The sequence below is a fragment of the Acomys minous genome, assembly GCF_964271855.1.
Source record: "Acomys minous genome assembly, chromosome: 15".
NCBI classification, from domain to species: domain Eukaryota; kingdom Metazoa; phylum Chordata; class Mammalia; order Rodentia; family Muridae; genus Acomys; species Acomys minous.
The window spans coordinates 85,182,778-85,199,559 of NC_140497.1; the positions used below are offsets into that span (position 1 = coordinate 85,182,778).

General features: G+C 42.7%; 1 protein-coding gene across 2 annotated transcripts in view; it reads right to left on the reverse strand.

The window, feature by feature from the left end:
* The window catches only part of IRAK3 (interleukin 1 receptor associated kinase 3), a 55,644-nt gene that overhangs the window by 8,896 nt on the left and 29,966 nt on the right, over nucleotides 1-16,782 (reverse strand). For both annotated transcript variants that reach the window (XM_084759870.1, XM_084759869.1), the window contains exons 6-8: nucleotides 16,073-16,137; nucleotides 11,404-11,518; nucleotides 10,428-10,546 (exon numbers count right to left, since the gene is read on the reverse strand). In XM_084759870.1, the coding sequence (XP_084615996.1) occupies nucleotides 10,428-10,546; nucleotides 11,404-11,518; nucleotides 16,073-16,137 (299 nt within the window). The remainder of the gene's footprint in view (nucleotides 1-10,427; nucleotides 10,547-11,403; nucleotides 11,519-16,072; nucleotides 16,138-16,782) is intronic.

Consider the following 16,782-nt stretch of genomic DNA (forward strand, 5'->3'; position numbering starts at 1 on the left):
AGGGCTGGGATAAAGGCAGAAGGAATAGAGCATCCTGGTGGCCGTTCACCCTACTGGACCCCTCCCGTGCTCACAGACCTTCCCATAAGAAATGCTGTGTGTGCTCACCCACTCACTCTAATTTCATGTCCCTGATCAGTTTCTATATCTCAAGCATCCATGTTTAAGCTTCGTGCTTTCTCCTTCCTCTGATGCAGAAGCCTGTTTCACAAATGGTAATACCAGCCTAAGACCTGAGTTTATAGGAATCATTAGAAACACCAAGGTTGCCGGGCGTGGTGGCACACGCCTTTAATCCCAGCACTTGGGAGGCAGAGGCAGGCGGATCACTGTAAGTTCGAGGCCAGCCTGGTCTACAAAGCGAGTCCAGGGCAGCCAAGGCTAACACACAGAGAAACTCTGTCTCGAAAAACCAAAGAAAAGAAAAGAAAAGAAAGAAAGAAAGACAGACAGACAGACCAAGGTTAAGGTCTTGATGTGGAGCCATTAGCGGGAGCAAATATCTGCGATGGAAAAATGCATTTCAACTTAAACTTATTTACAAATGTGAAAACTCGAGGCCTATCGCTTTCAGATGCCTTAATGAGACCCTGTATTCAAATACACCATTATTTCCCAAAGGACCACGTAAGTCCCTTGCCGAGACTACAGACTACACTCCAGGTCCTTTCCTTCTTAGCTCCCACCATCTGGTAGTGAGTTTTGTTTTCATAACATTCCCTTAAAGAGTTCACATTTACTAAGATGTTTTTGGGCTGAACGAACCACCAGACTTGCTGAAAATACCTTTGACGTGTGCGCTTTGCTTCCTCCTGTGGGTGTGTACCTCAGCCACCCTCCAGACAGAGACTCTCGTAGAAAGACACTTACTCTCGACTGGAGCAAACCAGGTTGACAGTGTAGATTTCTGGACGGAGCCTCTCTCACAAAGGGGCTGCCCTCTGCCCCCCCCCCCCCCCGCAAGAGTCTGACGTCACCATTGCAGTTTGTGCACATGCTGGTTTTCTCTTTATCAATTCCTGTGTCTGCTGCAGAAGTCTACCTGGCCCTGGTAATCCCAGGCCTTTAAATCCCTGAGTAAGAGCATGGTCATCGGGACTACACAGACATAGAAGGGCAATTTCCTTTTCCCATCTTAGCCATGTGACAGGCAAGTTACTGACCTTTCTAGCCTCTTCTATTCTCCTGTCAACTGGAAATGATAATGGTTTCACTATCACATCTACACCCTGGTGGGTGGAAGGTTAACATGTGTCCATGGAGTTTGTAAGAAATTTACAGTCCCTGGCTTTGACTCAACTCCATAATCTACCTGCAGTCTAGCCAGCATCCTTCACAGCTAAGTGTTTACCAGTGCCACAGGACAAACTGCACATGGCTGTCTCCGGTGAGCTTTGTGCTGCTCCGCACAGAAGGCCTCCCCCTCCTCCTATTTATCCAGACTCTCTCTCCACCATAAGAGTAACTTCTGCTGTGGACCGTTTGCCGAACCTCTCTGGAGCTCAGTGTGCCTCCGGCTTCTGAGCTCCTACTGGACACCCACAATGCATCCTCGGTACTTCATGGAGCCCACCTTGTGTGTTGTTTACATAAGCACGATGCTGAGCCTATAGCAGACAGCAAACACTTATTTATGTAATCATTTCCTCAAGAGGATTTGAAAACCTCAAGTGGTTTTTAGATTGCTGAGCACAGGAATGGTAAATATATGACCCAAGTGCTGTTCAACATTGCCCCCACCCCCACCCCCAGCCTGGTATTACTGACAGACACCATTAATCGAGTTCCCAGAGGACTCAGTCAAGATTCTCTTTCTACCTTCTGTACTTAGGAACTCATTACTAACCAACCAAAGACAGAATGTGAGCTTAAACATTGTATCAGCTATTAGCAACCATGATTTGCCCCAGCTGCTATAGCATACTGCTTTGTGGACTTATTATTTGCAAAATATCTAAATAATAGAGCCAGGACTAAAATTTAGGTATCCTATTTCCATGTTGGATACTATTTTGACTTACAACAATTAGCTGAAAAAAATATTTCATTCAGCTATATGAACAAATTATTAAAAATCTGTTGATTACAAAGAGAAAAAAATGAAGTCTCCCTACCTCCACACCCGCCCCATTGCCTGTGTGTGTGTGTGTGTGCGTGCGCACGCGTGTGCGTGTGCATGTATGTGAACTTAAAGGCTCAGTCACAAGATTTTAAGTCAATGTACAAGTTTCTGATACTGGAGCCTCTGTCAGTGCATTCAGGATCCTCATGGAAAGTCAGAGGCCAAAGTGAGTCAGATGGAAACATTTAGGGCTTTGAACTCATGAACCCCATGAATTCAAATTCCATGGGTTGAATATAATGGTAGCTCCTGCCAGGCCCCAGGCTTCCCTTTTCACTTAGTAACTCACTTCATCCTCAGAACCCTGGGAGACAGCGAACTGGTACCCTGCCCAATCCCAGCCGTCGAGGAGACAAAGCATCAGGGAACGAAGGGACTATCCCAAAGTCACATGCTAGGCATGGATGGGAACAGATGTGTGATCTGAAAGGCCACACCCTTCACCAGTGATGAGAGGCAGAAACAACGAGATTTTTGAGTGGCTGCAAAAAGGAGAACGTAGAAAAGAATGGGAACAGAATGTGTAGGGGGCAGGGGAAGGCATTTCAGACCCTTTCTTGAGAGTGGCTCCAGGGAAAGCGGAGGTGCCACTCTCAACCTGTGTGAACTCCTCACAGTGCAGAGACAGAGGAGAAAACCAAGCCAGGACTTCAGACGTATGGGGTCACACCATTCTTTTACAATCTCTCGGTCTGCGAGCAGAGCACAGGGCAAGTGTAGATAGTTTAAAAAGTGAGAGAAAGGGAAAGCAATGAATCGCTGGGACTAGATGTGGAAGTGGGACAAGTGGGCAGATAACGTGAACTGGACCCTGAGTTCGAGCATGGGCATCCTGGGCACTGCCTACATCACATCTACTTTCTCCCCCAAAGACTGTGCAGACACCATTCCATCTTGCATAAACCAAAGGAGTTGGACAGCAGGCTGCTGAGTAATAACTTCATGACCTTCTTTTTTACGGGGTGCTGGGGAGACTACATGAAAAGTTCTAACACTGAACCCTGACCCAAGCCCTCACAATCTTCATTCTCAAGAGCATGTTAAAAATCAGATCATGATGTCCCTTGTAGATGGCCTCGATAAAGAGAGAGAGGAAAAAAATGTAGCTGTCGCTTGAGTGTTGGGGTACAATAACAGTGGGTCTGTCTACTTGTCTACTGTGGATGCTGTAGCGTTAATATGAGCCGTGTGAGCCGTGGTCATGCTGTCCTACATCTGGGCAGCATTTTTCTTATCAAGAAAGATGTCATTAATGAGGAATAGCTGTCTAAGTAGCATGGCCTACAGACTTAGACCTAACATTTGGGGGGGGGGTGATTTCAAGGCAAGTTAAGGACTGGTCTTTGGGAGTCGCTTAGGCTTGGGAACGACTGTAGCTGGTTTGGAAGCATTAAGGAAAGTCCTCTGTGCTGTCCCTTTTCTCTGTAGCACAGACATCGGTTAGAGTCCACCCAGTGGGGTCTCCAGGGCCTACATGAATAAGAGGACAAGTGACCCAGTAGGAGGATACAGGACATCTTGGGAGACGATCCACAGTCCTATGGGACCTTATGGGTCTTAAATGGCAAAATATTTTATCCTCTAATCCCTCAGTCTGCATCTTAGGCCTATGAGAATAGTTACTAAACACCCAGGGGGTCAGTTGTATAAGTCTTGGTGTACAAGTTTTGGTGTACAAGTTTTGATGTAACATTTATTATATAAAACTTAGATAAAATCCAAATGCTGTTACACATTTCCTCCTTAGACACACACACATACACACACACACACACACACACACACACACACACACACACACACGCACACACACATTCTTTTAAGCCAGTACTTTTAACTTTTACCAAGGGCAGATAAGTAACCTAAGAGTACTCTGTAGATATAAGTGGAGGTTTGATAACACTGTTTTAAACTCGTACCTTAGAAAGTTAAAATCACAGATATATAATCTCTAAATATATATAATCATAATTATAATGTATACTATATATAATGATATGTGGTTTTATATAATCTTATATATAGTATATGTATAATATATGATATGTGATGATATATGTATATACACATCTACATGTATATATCATATGTACATGAATATCATCTTTTACATACATGGATAACTTACTCAGACCATCATGTCTTATCTAGACTTTCCAGTTCTGTCTTCATCTTTAAAAATTATAAAGGTGTAAGTTACCAAAGGTTTTAATAGTAGAATTGATTATAGGCAATGGAACTTCATGATGTTAGTTGGTTTGAGAGAGAAAGGCTAATGGCAAATTGTTGCAGGTTTTGTCCTAAAAAGTTGTTTGTTTGTTTGTTTGCTTAAACTTGAGACAAGTTCTCATTATGTAGCCCTGACTGATCTGAAACAAAGTAAGACTGGGCTGGCCTTGAACTCACAGAGATCTCCCTGACTCTACTGCCTGGAATCAAAGGCATGCACCGTCAACACACCGTTGCAGGATGCTTGATCCCAATGAGATCCCTGAGGTTGTGAACTGTAAAAACCTGTATTTGATCCCATTGTGGTCCCTGAGGTTGTGAACTGTAAACTGTCTTTTGTTTGGCATGGTTGAGCCCTAACACACACCTTTAATCCAAGAGCTATCTGTACACAGGATTTAATAAAGTTAACCTTAGGTCAAGAGGCAGAGCAAGAAACCAGCTGACAGGGATTAAAGAGTAGGAGGGACTTTGAGTTGAGAGATATTTAAGAAGGCGTGCAGAGGTAGAAGGAGTCTTTGGTGCTTTCAGCTCTTGGGCTTTAATCTTGGAATTTTAGCTTTAGCTCTTTGGCTCTTAGCTCTCTAGCTCTTGAGCTCCTCAGCTCCTTGGCCTTTGGCTTTTGGGCTTTGAGCTAGCAAGCCTTTGGCCTTGGGTTTTTCAGCCTTTTCCTCCTGGGCTGTCAGCCAAGCTAGTGAGCCTTGCGGGCCTTCTCCATTGAGACGTGAGCTGAGTAGGAAGTTCAGCTGGTGCTTTCTCTGCCACCAGCAGGGGTTTCACCACAACATCTGGTTCCTGAGTCTTTATTGGTAAAATAGAAATATCTAGGATTTTCAATTAAAACAACACCCAACATGAATTTTATTTTTAATTTTAGGGTATGACATAATTCTGAAACATTTTAAAAGTTGGGTTATTTGTTTTTATTTGAATGTATTAAGTGTACAAAAGATTGGATCTCATTATAAAATTTTCCTATATGTACATGGTCTACTTCAATCACATATACCTCAAGTACTAGCCCTCCCTACCTCCCAAGTTTTCTATTCTAAATAGTCCTTCTATTTTCATGTCTTTTTAAAAATATAGATTTAACATATAAGATAAAACACAATATAGTTATCTTTCTTAGTCTTAGCTTAGACATATTTTTAAATGGAAGCAAATTATAATTATTATAAAAACAAACCATAGCAATAAAGCCTTGTTGATATTTTTATGGGCTTCACTTTTAATATTTAAAAAAATAAATTTGCAGCTCTACAATGTTATAATTGTGTACTACATAATACTTGGGTTTGGTTTTTTCTAACTCATCTCACTTTATGTACATGATGCCAGGTTCCTTCATGATACTAATATTAATTAATCCAAACTGGCCTCCGATAAAGTCTGTAATACATTAGTCTGAAGTTTAATCCAGAAAAGAAAATGAAGATTGTCGTTTTACACGCTTCTGGCAAAAATACAGTCTTGAGTTACTCGTGGAAACTGACAGTGTTTAGCACACAGCTTTGAGCCAATGTGGAGAATGCATATGGCTCCCCTCCTAGAAGCTGTCTTCCCTAATTATGACTTTGTCAACTGCAAGGCAAAGGCGGGAGAGTTAGTGACTCAGGACCCTCCTAAGAGCAATGGGCTAAGAATTAAGGGCCGGTTCTACGTTTTGAGTGAAGGGAAGAGTTCCCTTCAGAGCCACAGGGAGGTGATCTAGGTCAGCCAATTTGCATCTGGCTGAAACTTCTACAGTCAGACGATGCTACCATCTGACAGATGTTTGGTGGCCTAAGTGATTTGAATCCCTAGGTAATGTGTGCATGTCACCACATAAGAGGGAGACATCTATGGCTTCACTTCGCACTAACTTCATCTTTGCCAGCAGCTCAGCAGACAGGCTGTGAGCCAGTGGGAGCCTGTTTGTGCTGGAACAGGCAGAGACAGTGATGAAACCACACGAAAACACGATTCCCAAGTACGTGTCCACAGCCCTGGAATTTCAGTCTTGGACACGTGCTTGTATACGTATATGTAGGAGGCATGGAGGTCCTTGCCCTCACAGATCACTAGGGCCACCTTGAATGTTAAAACACACATGGGTTGTTCCTTTAAAAGAAGGGATGAATAACCTGTTACCCACCCAGAAGGGCTGGAAGCAGATGGGGTTAATAACCCAGCGACCTTTGCACTATCTGGGTGGCCAGATACCATACCAGATTCTTGCCCCCGGACCTTTATCATATGCTTGCTTTCTCAGTCCCTCTATAGAAGGCATCTTACTGGAAGATGGGACACGCACTTTACAATGTGTTTTGATGTAGTCATGTCCTAGGTTCAGCTGGCCTACTTAGTTCCTCAAGTTCTTCAAGGTGGTGTATGCTTTATTGAGCACACAAGGTAGGGCTAATCATCACCAGGAAAGTAGTGAGGAGAGCAGAGACCTATTCTATCCAAAGTGGGTGAGAAGCAAAGACCAGCAGGAAGGCCCAGGGCCCTGATATCACTTTCAAGGAGTTGGTGTCAATGATCTAACTTCCTGTACCGGAGTCCACTTCCTAGGAGTCCCAACACCTACAAACAGGACCACTGTAGAGACCACACCTTCAATATAGGAGCCTTTGAGAGATAGTCTTTGGGAGGAAGGGGAGGATTTCACTGTGCCTCTCACATCAGCCTCGAACTCACGGCACTCTCCCTGCCTAGCCTCCCAAGTGCTAGGATGAGCCACCAGGGGTAGATTCTTTCAGATGCACTTACGATTCAAACCATAACAGCCAGACAGGGAACAATCACCAGCCCCTCTCCCAACTAAAAAGTAAACAAGTGAACTCTGTATTTGCAGTGGGAGTGTCACTTCTTTCTTCACACTTTGCTCTCTACGCGTTTACTACCTACTGAGGGTTCTGTCTAGCTGGGCTACTAAATGACTTTATATACCTGGGCTGTTGTCCTGGAAACGCCAAGACCACAGAGTCAGAATCTCTCTGCTTCTCTCCCCCCCGCCCCCCCCATCCTCAGGACAAGCTTGAATCTCTTCCTTGAGTTTCCCTTATCAAATCCAGTTCTCCAATCGCGTCATCACTCAAGCTCCATCACCTAACTCCTTGGCCACCACATTCTCTCTTCTTGTCATCTCATTTTATCTTCTTTGCAATCTTCATCTGTTCTTTTCCAGCCAACCGGCTTACCTTCTTTCCTTTTTTGTTTTTGTTTTTTAAATCCCTTACGAGTGTGCCAGTTCCTTGCCTTGCTTGACCCCTTGAACAAATTTACTGCCTCCGCCAACAACATCCTCCCCCACTACTTTCAATCAGTCCGTGTCAAAAAACGCACTTCTTTTAAGACTTGGCATGGGGCTCTCTAGCTCCAACTGTAACTGAGCCCAGCTACACACCGGATATGTAGGAAGGAGACGTCTTTTCTGTGTTTGGCCCACTATGGCCTCCCATTTTGCTTTCCACATGACAGAGTTTGATCAAAAAGGAACTTGACTCCTCAAGTGTTTGATGAACACATACTAAGACATAAATGACTCTTAAAACCATTGCTGTCCCACTCTCAGGCAGGCTCTTGCTCCCTAGCATGAAGTGTTGGCTGATGATGGCTCACATTGGCACAGCCGAGTCCCCACCTGGAACTGAGCACGGAAAAAGGGAGATGTTGCACTCAGGTTATACCCCTGCTCCAGGACGGGCCAAGGTGCAAGTACCAATGTGCCCTGCCTGATAGTTTTTTGGCAACTTTAAAATGCTGTGGCAACTTCAGCAACTTTTCCTTGACACCAGTTAGAGCTGCAATGGCACCAATGTCTTGGGCATCCCTCCACCTGCTCAATTCTGCCTTCCTCCTTTTCTTTACCTGTATATTTGATCCCTTTTTTGTTTCAGCAGTACTAGAGATTGAGTACACAACCTCGCAGGCCAGGAAAGTACTCTATACCTAAGTTCTATCTCTAGCCTTCTTTTTAGTTTATCCTGACATGGAGCCTCATTAAATTATCCAGACTGTCTTGATGTGAGGACATCTCACTGGGACTCTACACAAGACAAATATAGGAGATAAGGAAATAGAATGATCCAGAGGATCTTAGAAACCTACAAGAAGAACATTGTAACAGGTGGATCAGGGCCCAGGGCTATCTGCTCAAACTATTGCACTAACCAAGGACAGACAATACAAATAGTACACATTGAACCCCTACTCTGATCTAGTCAATGGACAGGACATTCTCCATAGTTATGTGGAGATCGGTGACTAAATCTGACATGAACTCTGGTGCCCCATATTTGATGACCTCCCCTTGGTGGGGATCCCGGGTGGCACTCAAAGAAAGAATAAGCAGGCTACCAAGATGAGACTTGATAGCCTATGACCATATAGTGAGGGAGGAGGTCCTCCTCGGACATAGACCTAGGGGAGGTGAATAGGGTGAAGGTGGGATGAAGGGAGGAATGGGTGGATACAAGTGATGGGATAACAATTTAGTTGTAATCTGAATAAATTAATTTTAAATATTATCCAGACTGTCTCACAGTGTAGAAGAAGTGCTGGATGGGCACTTTCTAGTCGCCTTGCATCCAGGAAGCGGGTGGGCCTGCCTCTGTTGCCCTCCCTACCCTGGTGCCATCTTTGTCCCAGTTTATGGCTGCCCTCACTCCTCTCTCCTCTCAAGAAGCTCTATCTTCCCTCCTGTCTGTTCTGCAAACCTTACTTTCAGCAAAAGGACTGAAGAATTGAACCACACAAAGGCAACCAAATATTAATGTTTTACCATGTGAGATTTAATAAAAACTAGTACTTAATTTAAACCAGAGGAAGAAGGTATACAGCAAGAATCTAAATACTGCTCACACAAATATTTGAACACCTACTGTAGCCATTAGTGGTTATAATCTGGATGGACGAGAGATGATTTTAGGTTGAAGATGGTTTCTCGGCTGTATGTTACAGACCCCACCAGTGATGCGACTGACCTCTGGGACCATCATTGTCCTTTGTATCCAGGTCCTGTGAGGGTCCTTTGCTTTTGCTCAGACTCTGAGAAGCTGCTGACACTACAGAAGGAGTAGGCATCTCTGGGCAGCTTTCCCTAACACCCCAGGACTAAGGAGACATCTACGGTCCTTTTGTTTCATGTTCATTTCTCCAGAAAAAAAAAAGCCACCTATACCTCTTCTGCTCACGTTAAAGGTACACTAAACACCTTCAAGATACCAGGAAATGGTCTGGAAGGGGCAGCAGCCTTCACATGAGGCTGCCCTTGGTGTTCAGCAAAGGGGTGGCCAGGGCGTTCTGCAGGATTCAACGTAAGGAGAGCAAGGAGAGGATCATCAGGGGTCTTCGCAGCAGGTATGTGCTCTGAATGGCTCTATGTCTCTGTCTGTCTGTCTCTATCTATGTCTCTCTGTCTGTCTGTCTGTCTGTCTGTCTGTCTGTCTCTCTCTCTCTGTCTCTCTGTCTCTCTCTCTGTCTCTCTCTCTCTCTCTCTCTCTCTCTCTCTCTCTGTGTGTGTGTGTGTGTGTGTGTGTGTGTGTGTGTGTGTGTGTATGATTAACTAGAGATGGAAGATAGAAAATACAGCTTCTAAACTTCTCCTGTCTCAAATGTAGGAATCCACATTGGCCCATCACAAATCACGTAGTGGTTCTGAGGAGGCAGCCACATTGTAACAAGTAAGACACTAGGGATTCAAGGACCAAAAACTTTGCTTCACTACTGTTGCCTTGGTGGGAACCCCTATATAAGTTGTATACCTTTTTGTTAAACTTCAGCTAAGAGGATCCAGGCGGGGAGTTTAATATCACACCACACTATCCAATATGATTAATAAAATACACAAAATTACTCACTAGTAATTCATGAAGATGATAGTATCAAGCCTCCCCCTGGTGATATAAATGTGGTTTTTAGAAAGTTGGTGAACACATTTTCATTGGCAAAAAAAATGTAAGAATTTTAATAATTAGGTGAGAGTTCTTATTAGACTCATGTACGTTCTAGGAAGCACAATGGCAGAAGAACACTCACCTATGGTACGGAAAAGGGTTAAGGTGGAACCGAAGACTCGCAGGTCACTTACCTGGAAATGTTGCCGCAGATGACTGAGCATGGCTGAGTGCTGTGCAAGTATCGGATGGCCTTGGATAGTCCTATCAACACACTGATTCGAATGTGCCAGGAAAGTGGGGCCGTGTTATTCTAAACAAACAAACAAACAAACAAACAAACAAGAGGACTTGGGCACATTACCTATATATCCACTATGAAGACCTGGGCTACCATAATAGCCAGAGCTATAGATGGCACCATGGAGTGAGAGAGGTGAATCAGCACTTCAGTTTACTACAGCCTAGTTTTAATTCCAAATGGGTTTTCCTCTATGGCTCTATAGGGTAGTGATTCTCAGCCTGTGGGCTACAACCCCTTAGAGTTTGCATATCAAATATAATACCTATCAGATATTTATAATTCACACCAGTAGCAAAATTATAGTTTTGAGGTAGCATCAAAAATGCAGAACTGTATTAAAGGGTCAAAGTGTTTGGAAGGAAGGTTAAGAACCATTGTTCCAGGGAAATACCCAACAATTTTTAATATTAGTTTAATCAAACTGTGGCCAGTGGGCTGACAACACAGCTCAGCAGTAGAGTCCTTACTTAGCATGCATAAGACACTGGGATTGGTTCCCTAGCCCTGTGCCACCTAGATATCACATGCCAAGGGAGATTAAGAGTAGCTGGTATAAACTCACTGTACAAATTTGGTGATATTAAACAGAACCCTGTAACTCCAGTGCAGGAAACATTCTAAGAGTAAGAAATCAATTTCCTGAGATGGTCCTCTGCTTCCCCTGGGCAACCATTCCCAAATGCTCTCCCCCACCCTTCCCCCATCCCCCCAAGCTCCCCACCCCTTCCCCATCCCCCCCCACTCCCCACCTGTGTGTGTGTGTGTGTGTGTGTGTGCTCACACCTTGCCTCTCAGTTACCTCCAGTATCAACAGCCCCCACCCCTTTCTCCTGGGCTTTAGTGGGCCAAAGGTAGCCGGGACTTACTGCACACTGCAATCTGTCGTAAAGCGTCCCATTGCTCATATATGGATAAACCAGACAAAGTTTCTCAGTCTCCGTGAAATATGCTGCCAACTCTAATATGTGCGGATGACGGAACCTTGAAACAGAAGGTTTAAACCATCAGATTCTACACTCAACCAGAAGATGGACCACACTCTGATTCTAAGGGGTGGGAAAGAGTTCTGAGGTAACTAAATTTGGCCAGAAGACAAGTCATTTCATTGGGAGTTCTCATCTCATGGACTAAGGCCCAGAAATGAATAAAAAGGACAAAGCAAGCTGAACATGAGAAGCCATCTCTCTGTGCTTCCTGGCTGTGGTCTCAATGGGGCTAATAACCTTGAAATACACACAACACACACACACACACACACACACACACACACACACACACACACACACACAAATTCCTGTCATGACCAGCTGAACTCTCAAATCATGAGTCAAAACAAACCCTCAGTTCCTTAAAGTCGTTTTTCTAAGGCGTCTTGTCACAGCAGCAACTAAAGTACTAACACACCAGGAAACCACAAACTGAAATTATTGAATACTGTGAGTTCAGTTTACTATTCTGAATACCTACTATGTTTTGAGCATGTTTGAGAATTTTAAAATCAGTGAAGCTGTAAAAAAAATATTCTACTTATAAAGGTCTATTATTTGCTTCTTTTATAGCAAATTTCCCACAAACGCAAATATACTCTTATATATGTGTGTGTGTGTGTGTGTGTGTGTGTGTGTGTGTGTAGTTGATACAGTCACAGTAAAAATACTGACACAAAATTTGAAAAAAATATAGACAAGCTGTTTCTATAGTTCATATAGAAATATTTGTGTGATCCCATAGAATGGGATAAAATATTTTCCACTTATATATCTAACAGAGAATTAATATCTAGAATACATAATGAACTAAAAAAACTAAACTCTAAGAAAACAAATAACCCAGTTTAAAAATGTTCTGGAATGAAACATAAAGATCTCTCAAAAAGAAATACAAATAGCTAAAAAGTACCTCAAATTGCTCAACATCCCTAGCCATCGGGGAACTGCAAGTTAAAACTACTTTAAGATTATATCTCACTCCAATCAGAGTGTTCTCCACCAAGGATACAAGTAACAGCAAATGCTGGCGTGGAGGTTGGGGGGATGGGAATGCTTATACAATGCTGGCAGGCATATAACCTAGAACAGCTGTATTGGAAATCAATCTGGGGGTCCCCCCAAAAAAACCCTGAGCCTAGTATTACCGTATGACACAGTTTATCACCCTTGATATCTGTACGCCTAAGTTCACTGCAATTTTATTCACAATAGCTAGAAAATTGAATCAGCCCAGAAGTCCATCATCTGATGAATGGATAACAAAAAATGTGGTACTTTGCATAATGGCATATTATTCAACTATTATGGAAGACGAAACTGTGAATTATTCAGGGAAGTGGATGAAGCTAGGGACAATCATTCTGAGTGAAGTAACCAAGACACAGACAAACAAATGTCAAATATTTTCTCTCATTTCTGGATGCTAGCTTTGAATCTTCAGACATGTTTATTCTATTTGAAATACCCAAAGATGTCAGAAATTTAGTAAAATGCCACAAAGGGGGGGGATAGGGGGGCTCTCCAGGAGAACAGATAGAGTGCAGTGGTATAAAGGGCTAAAGTGGAACAATGGGACGGGAAGGGTTAACTTTGGATGAGGGATGGAAGGGCAGGATGGAGGGAACACTTGGAGAGCTAACTAACACCGAAGGCCTTTCCAAAAATGTCATATGGAAATCTTCCCGAAAGATGCACATACACACAGCTAAGAGGAGTTCTAGCCGGGCAGTGGTGGCGCACACCTTTAATCAGCCCTTGGGCAGAGGCAGATCTCTGGGACAGCTAGTGACACATAGAGAAACCCTGTCCTAAAAAACCAACCAACCAGGCAAGCAAGCAAACAAACAAACAAACAAAAAACCACACCAAACAAAAAGAGTTTTAATGGATTAAAAAAAGAAAAATACTCAAAGGTCAGTGGGTAGATAGAGAGGGTGGGCCTGGGGGAGTGGGGGAAGGGGAGTAGACACAACCAAAAGACATTGTATGAAATCTCAAAGAATTAAAATATTATTTTTTATAAGATCATGTACCCTGGTAACATAGAACTATCCTTGGGATTCAAGAATGGCAGAGCATGCACAAAGTGGCCAATAATATACCAATAATGACCAATGACAAATAATTAAATAATAATATACATTATCAGAGAGAAGGTTAAAAAAAAAAGTCATACGACCATTGCAACGGATTCAGGAAAAGCATTTATCAAAATTCAAAGCCTTTTAAGATAAAACTCTCAATGAATTATGGAGATAATGCACCTCAATATAATAAATGCTATACACAATAAACTCATAGCTAATGTTGTAACTCACCATGACAAGCACATTATCCTTCAGGAGTCAGAACAAGATGTAGGGGCCTATACTCACTTTTGTGCAGCACAGTGCTGTAAATCTTAGCTAAAGCAACTAGGCAAGAAAAAGAAAGAAAGGCATCTGAGCTGAAAAAGAGAAAGTTAAATTGTCTCAGTTTGCTTATTACATGATCTCATATGTGAAAAGCCTGAAAGACTCCATCAAAAATAAATAAATAAATAAATAAAAATTAAAAGTCTAGAACTGATAAATTCACTAAATTCTTCCAGAGCAAACTCAACATATAAGATCAATATTATTTTTCTACATTCACAATGAGCTACCTCAATAAGGAATGAGGAAAATTATCTGTTGCCAAGACATCAGAAAGTATAAAATACTAAGACGTAAATTTAACCATGAAGACACTCTGTACACTTAAAACTACACTGATAAGAGAACTAGAGGCACACGCAAATGGAAAGATACATCTGACATTGTGCACTGCCACATGTGCACTGCCAAAATGCCCAAACTGCCCAAAGGGAGCCACAGATCCGACATGAACCCTACCAAAATTGCAACAACATATTTTCACTATAAAAGAAACCCTAAAACCCATATGAAGCCATGAAAGACTTCAGTCAAAGTAATGTGAAAACGCAGAGCCCTGACTTAAATCAACACCACAATGCTGTAGTAATCAATTCAGTAGGAATTGGCAGAAAGCAGCCACAGGGATTGGTGGCACAGAATAGAGGCTCCAAAAATAACCCAATCCCTACGTGCATAGTTAACTAAGACCTGGCTAGGAGGTGAAAAATTCACAAAGGGGAAAGAAACATCTCTTCAAGGAGCGGTAGCAGGGAAAGAGGTGGGGGAGACCGGGAGAATGGATCTGGATTTGCCTTAGAACACATGTAAAAAGTGACTTGATTGATGCATCATAAACTTAAATAAAAGATCTGACACCATACAGGTACTAAAACAAAATCTCTTCAACAATGACCTTGCAATGATTTTTCTTTCTTTCTTTCTTTCTTTCTTTCTTTCTTTCTTTCTTTCTTTCTTTTTTAAGATGGCACAGCTGTTCCAGCATTCTTGAGTAAAGAAAGATTAGCAATTTAAACCCCTCAGAAGGAAGGCACAGCGAGGCACAGAACAGAGCGTGACAGCGTGCAGCAGAGTGAGCCATGCGCCGTGCTGCCTTTCGTGTGTGAAGGATGAAGGTAAGCAACCAAAACGTGAGTGTGAGGGAGATCTAGCTGGAACACTTGTCACTGGCTGGCTAGGTGGGTGTCCCCTTCCTCCACACCATCCCCCAATAAAGGAGGCTCATCTTCCAGCAAGGGTGTACCAGTACAAGCAGCTGTGCTCCCCTGCTAGAACCTCCAAAGACGCTGTCAAGAAACCAAAATGTGTTTGCGCACATATAAAATACTCCTGGAGTATATATTTTAATACGGTTGCCTTCGGGGGGGGGGGGGGAACCCAGCTGGGTAGTGGGAGAGACTTTCTAAGTTTACCTGATTGCACATCTCAGATTTTGGGGTGTCTGAATCTTCTTTCATAAACAAACAAGTAAAACTTGAATGCAAAAAACTATTACTATTACTATTACTATTACTATTACTATTACTATTACTATTACTACCATGTGCTGCTCTCTGCACACTCATCTCTCCACCCTCACCTTACATATAAAAACACCAGGGAAAAAGAGCGTCCCACTTGGGAAGCGCATGAGCTCCATGGTGCTAGACTCCTTCAACAAGGAAGGCTGAGCAGCTGCACTTATGAATTTATATAAAAAATGAAGCCGTTTAAATGTGTCTCCCAGGACTCCCAGAATCATGAATGAATTCCCAGGAAAATCATATGCACATCAAAAAGCCCTTGATTTCTTTGTCTAAAACTCTCTTTCTGAAGGGAGTCACTTTGCTGAAACCGTCCCTCGACTGAAACATCTCCAGGGAAGGGGCCGGGGAAAAACGCATGCGGCGCTAAGCATTACTGTTCCACCACGTCAGTCACACATGATTTAACCTACTTCCCTGTGACATTTCTTATTTCAATATGTCCATGTGGATCATGGGAGTGCTCTGCTTTAAATTTTTATTTTAAGGAGCACACCAAAGCAGATGTCAAAAGCGTACCCAATGTTCTAACATCCAACCCACTCTAATTAAATGCCAGCCACACCGAATACTGTGCTGTAAGATCCAAAAGGAACAAAATACACTCACAGGAGCAAAACTTCCAGCTCTGATAAAAATTTCTTCCAGTGCTTCTTAAGCTGCATTTTTTTCTCCTAAATGTCGTACAAGAAAGAAAAAAGAAACAATTTAAGAGATGGCTCTCTCTACTCTTGGGCATTTTTGTCTAGAGAGAGTTTTCCTTTTTGAGATGGAGTTGAGTCCCACCCTCTACAACCGTGCCCCACTCCCTGCTCCTGGCCAGAGATCCTTAGCATTCATCAGATTTTCAAAACCAGTTTAACTCCAAAACAGAATTTACAACCATTGCGATTGAATTGAAAGGTTTCCTGCAGTCTGCCATGTTGCAAATGTTATACAGAAAATCAGCAGATTTACACATTTACATAAATCCAAAATATTATGTAGTCACAGAAAATTCCACAGCAATGCAAACTCCTTACTGATCTCTCTCTCTCTCTCTCTCTCTCTCTCTCTCTCTCTCTCTCTCTCTCTCTCTCTCTCACACACACACACACACACACACACACCACCCATGTTCATTGCAAACTTCCACTGTCTTAGCATTTGTAAGTTGGCTCACTTGCATATGTTCATTCAAATTTATTTTTTCATTAATTTTGAAAAGCTGTGCCTAACTGTGCAAAGGAAATTGTGAGTTCTTGCTATAAAGTTTCTATAAAGTTTCAAGTCTAGACAAGTGGTACAGGGCTTTAATCTCACTGCTCAGGAGGCAAAGG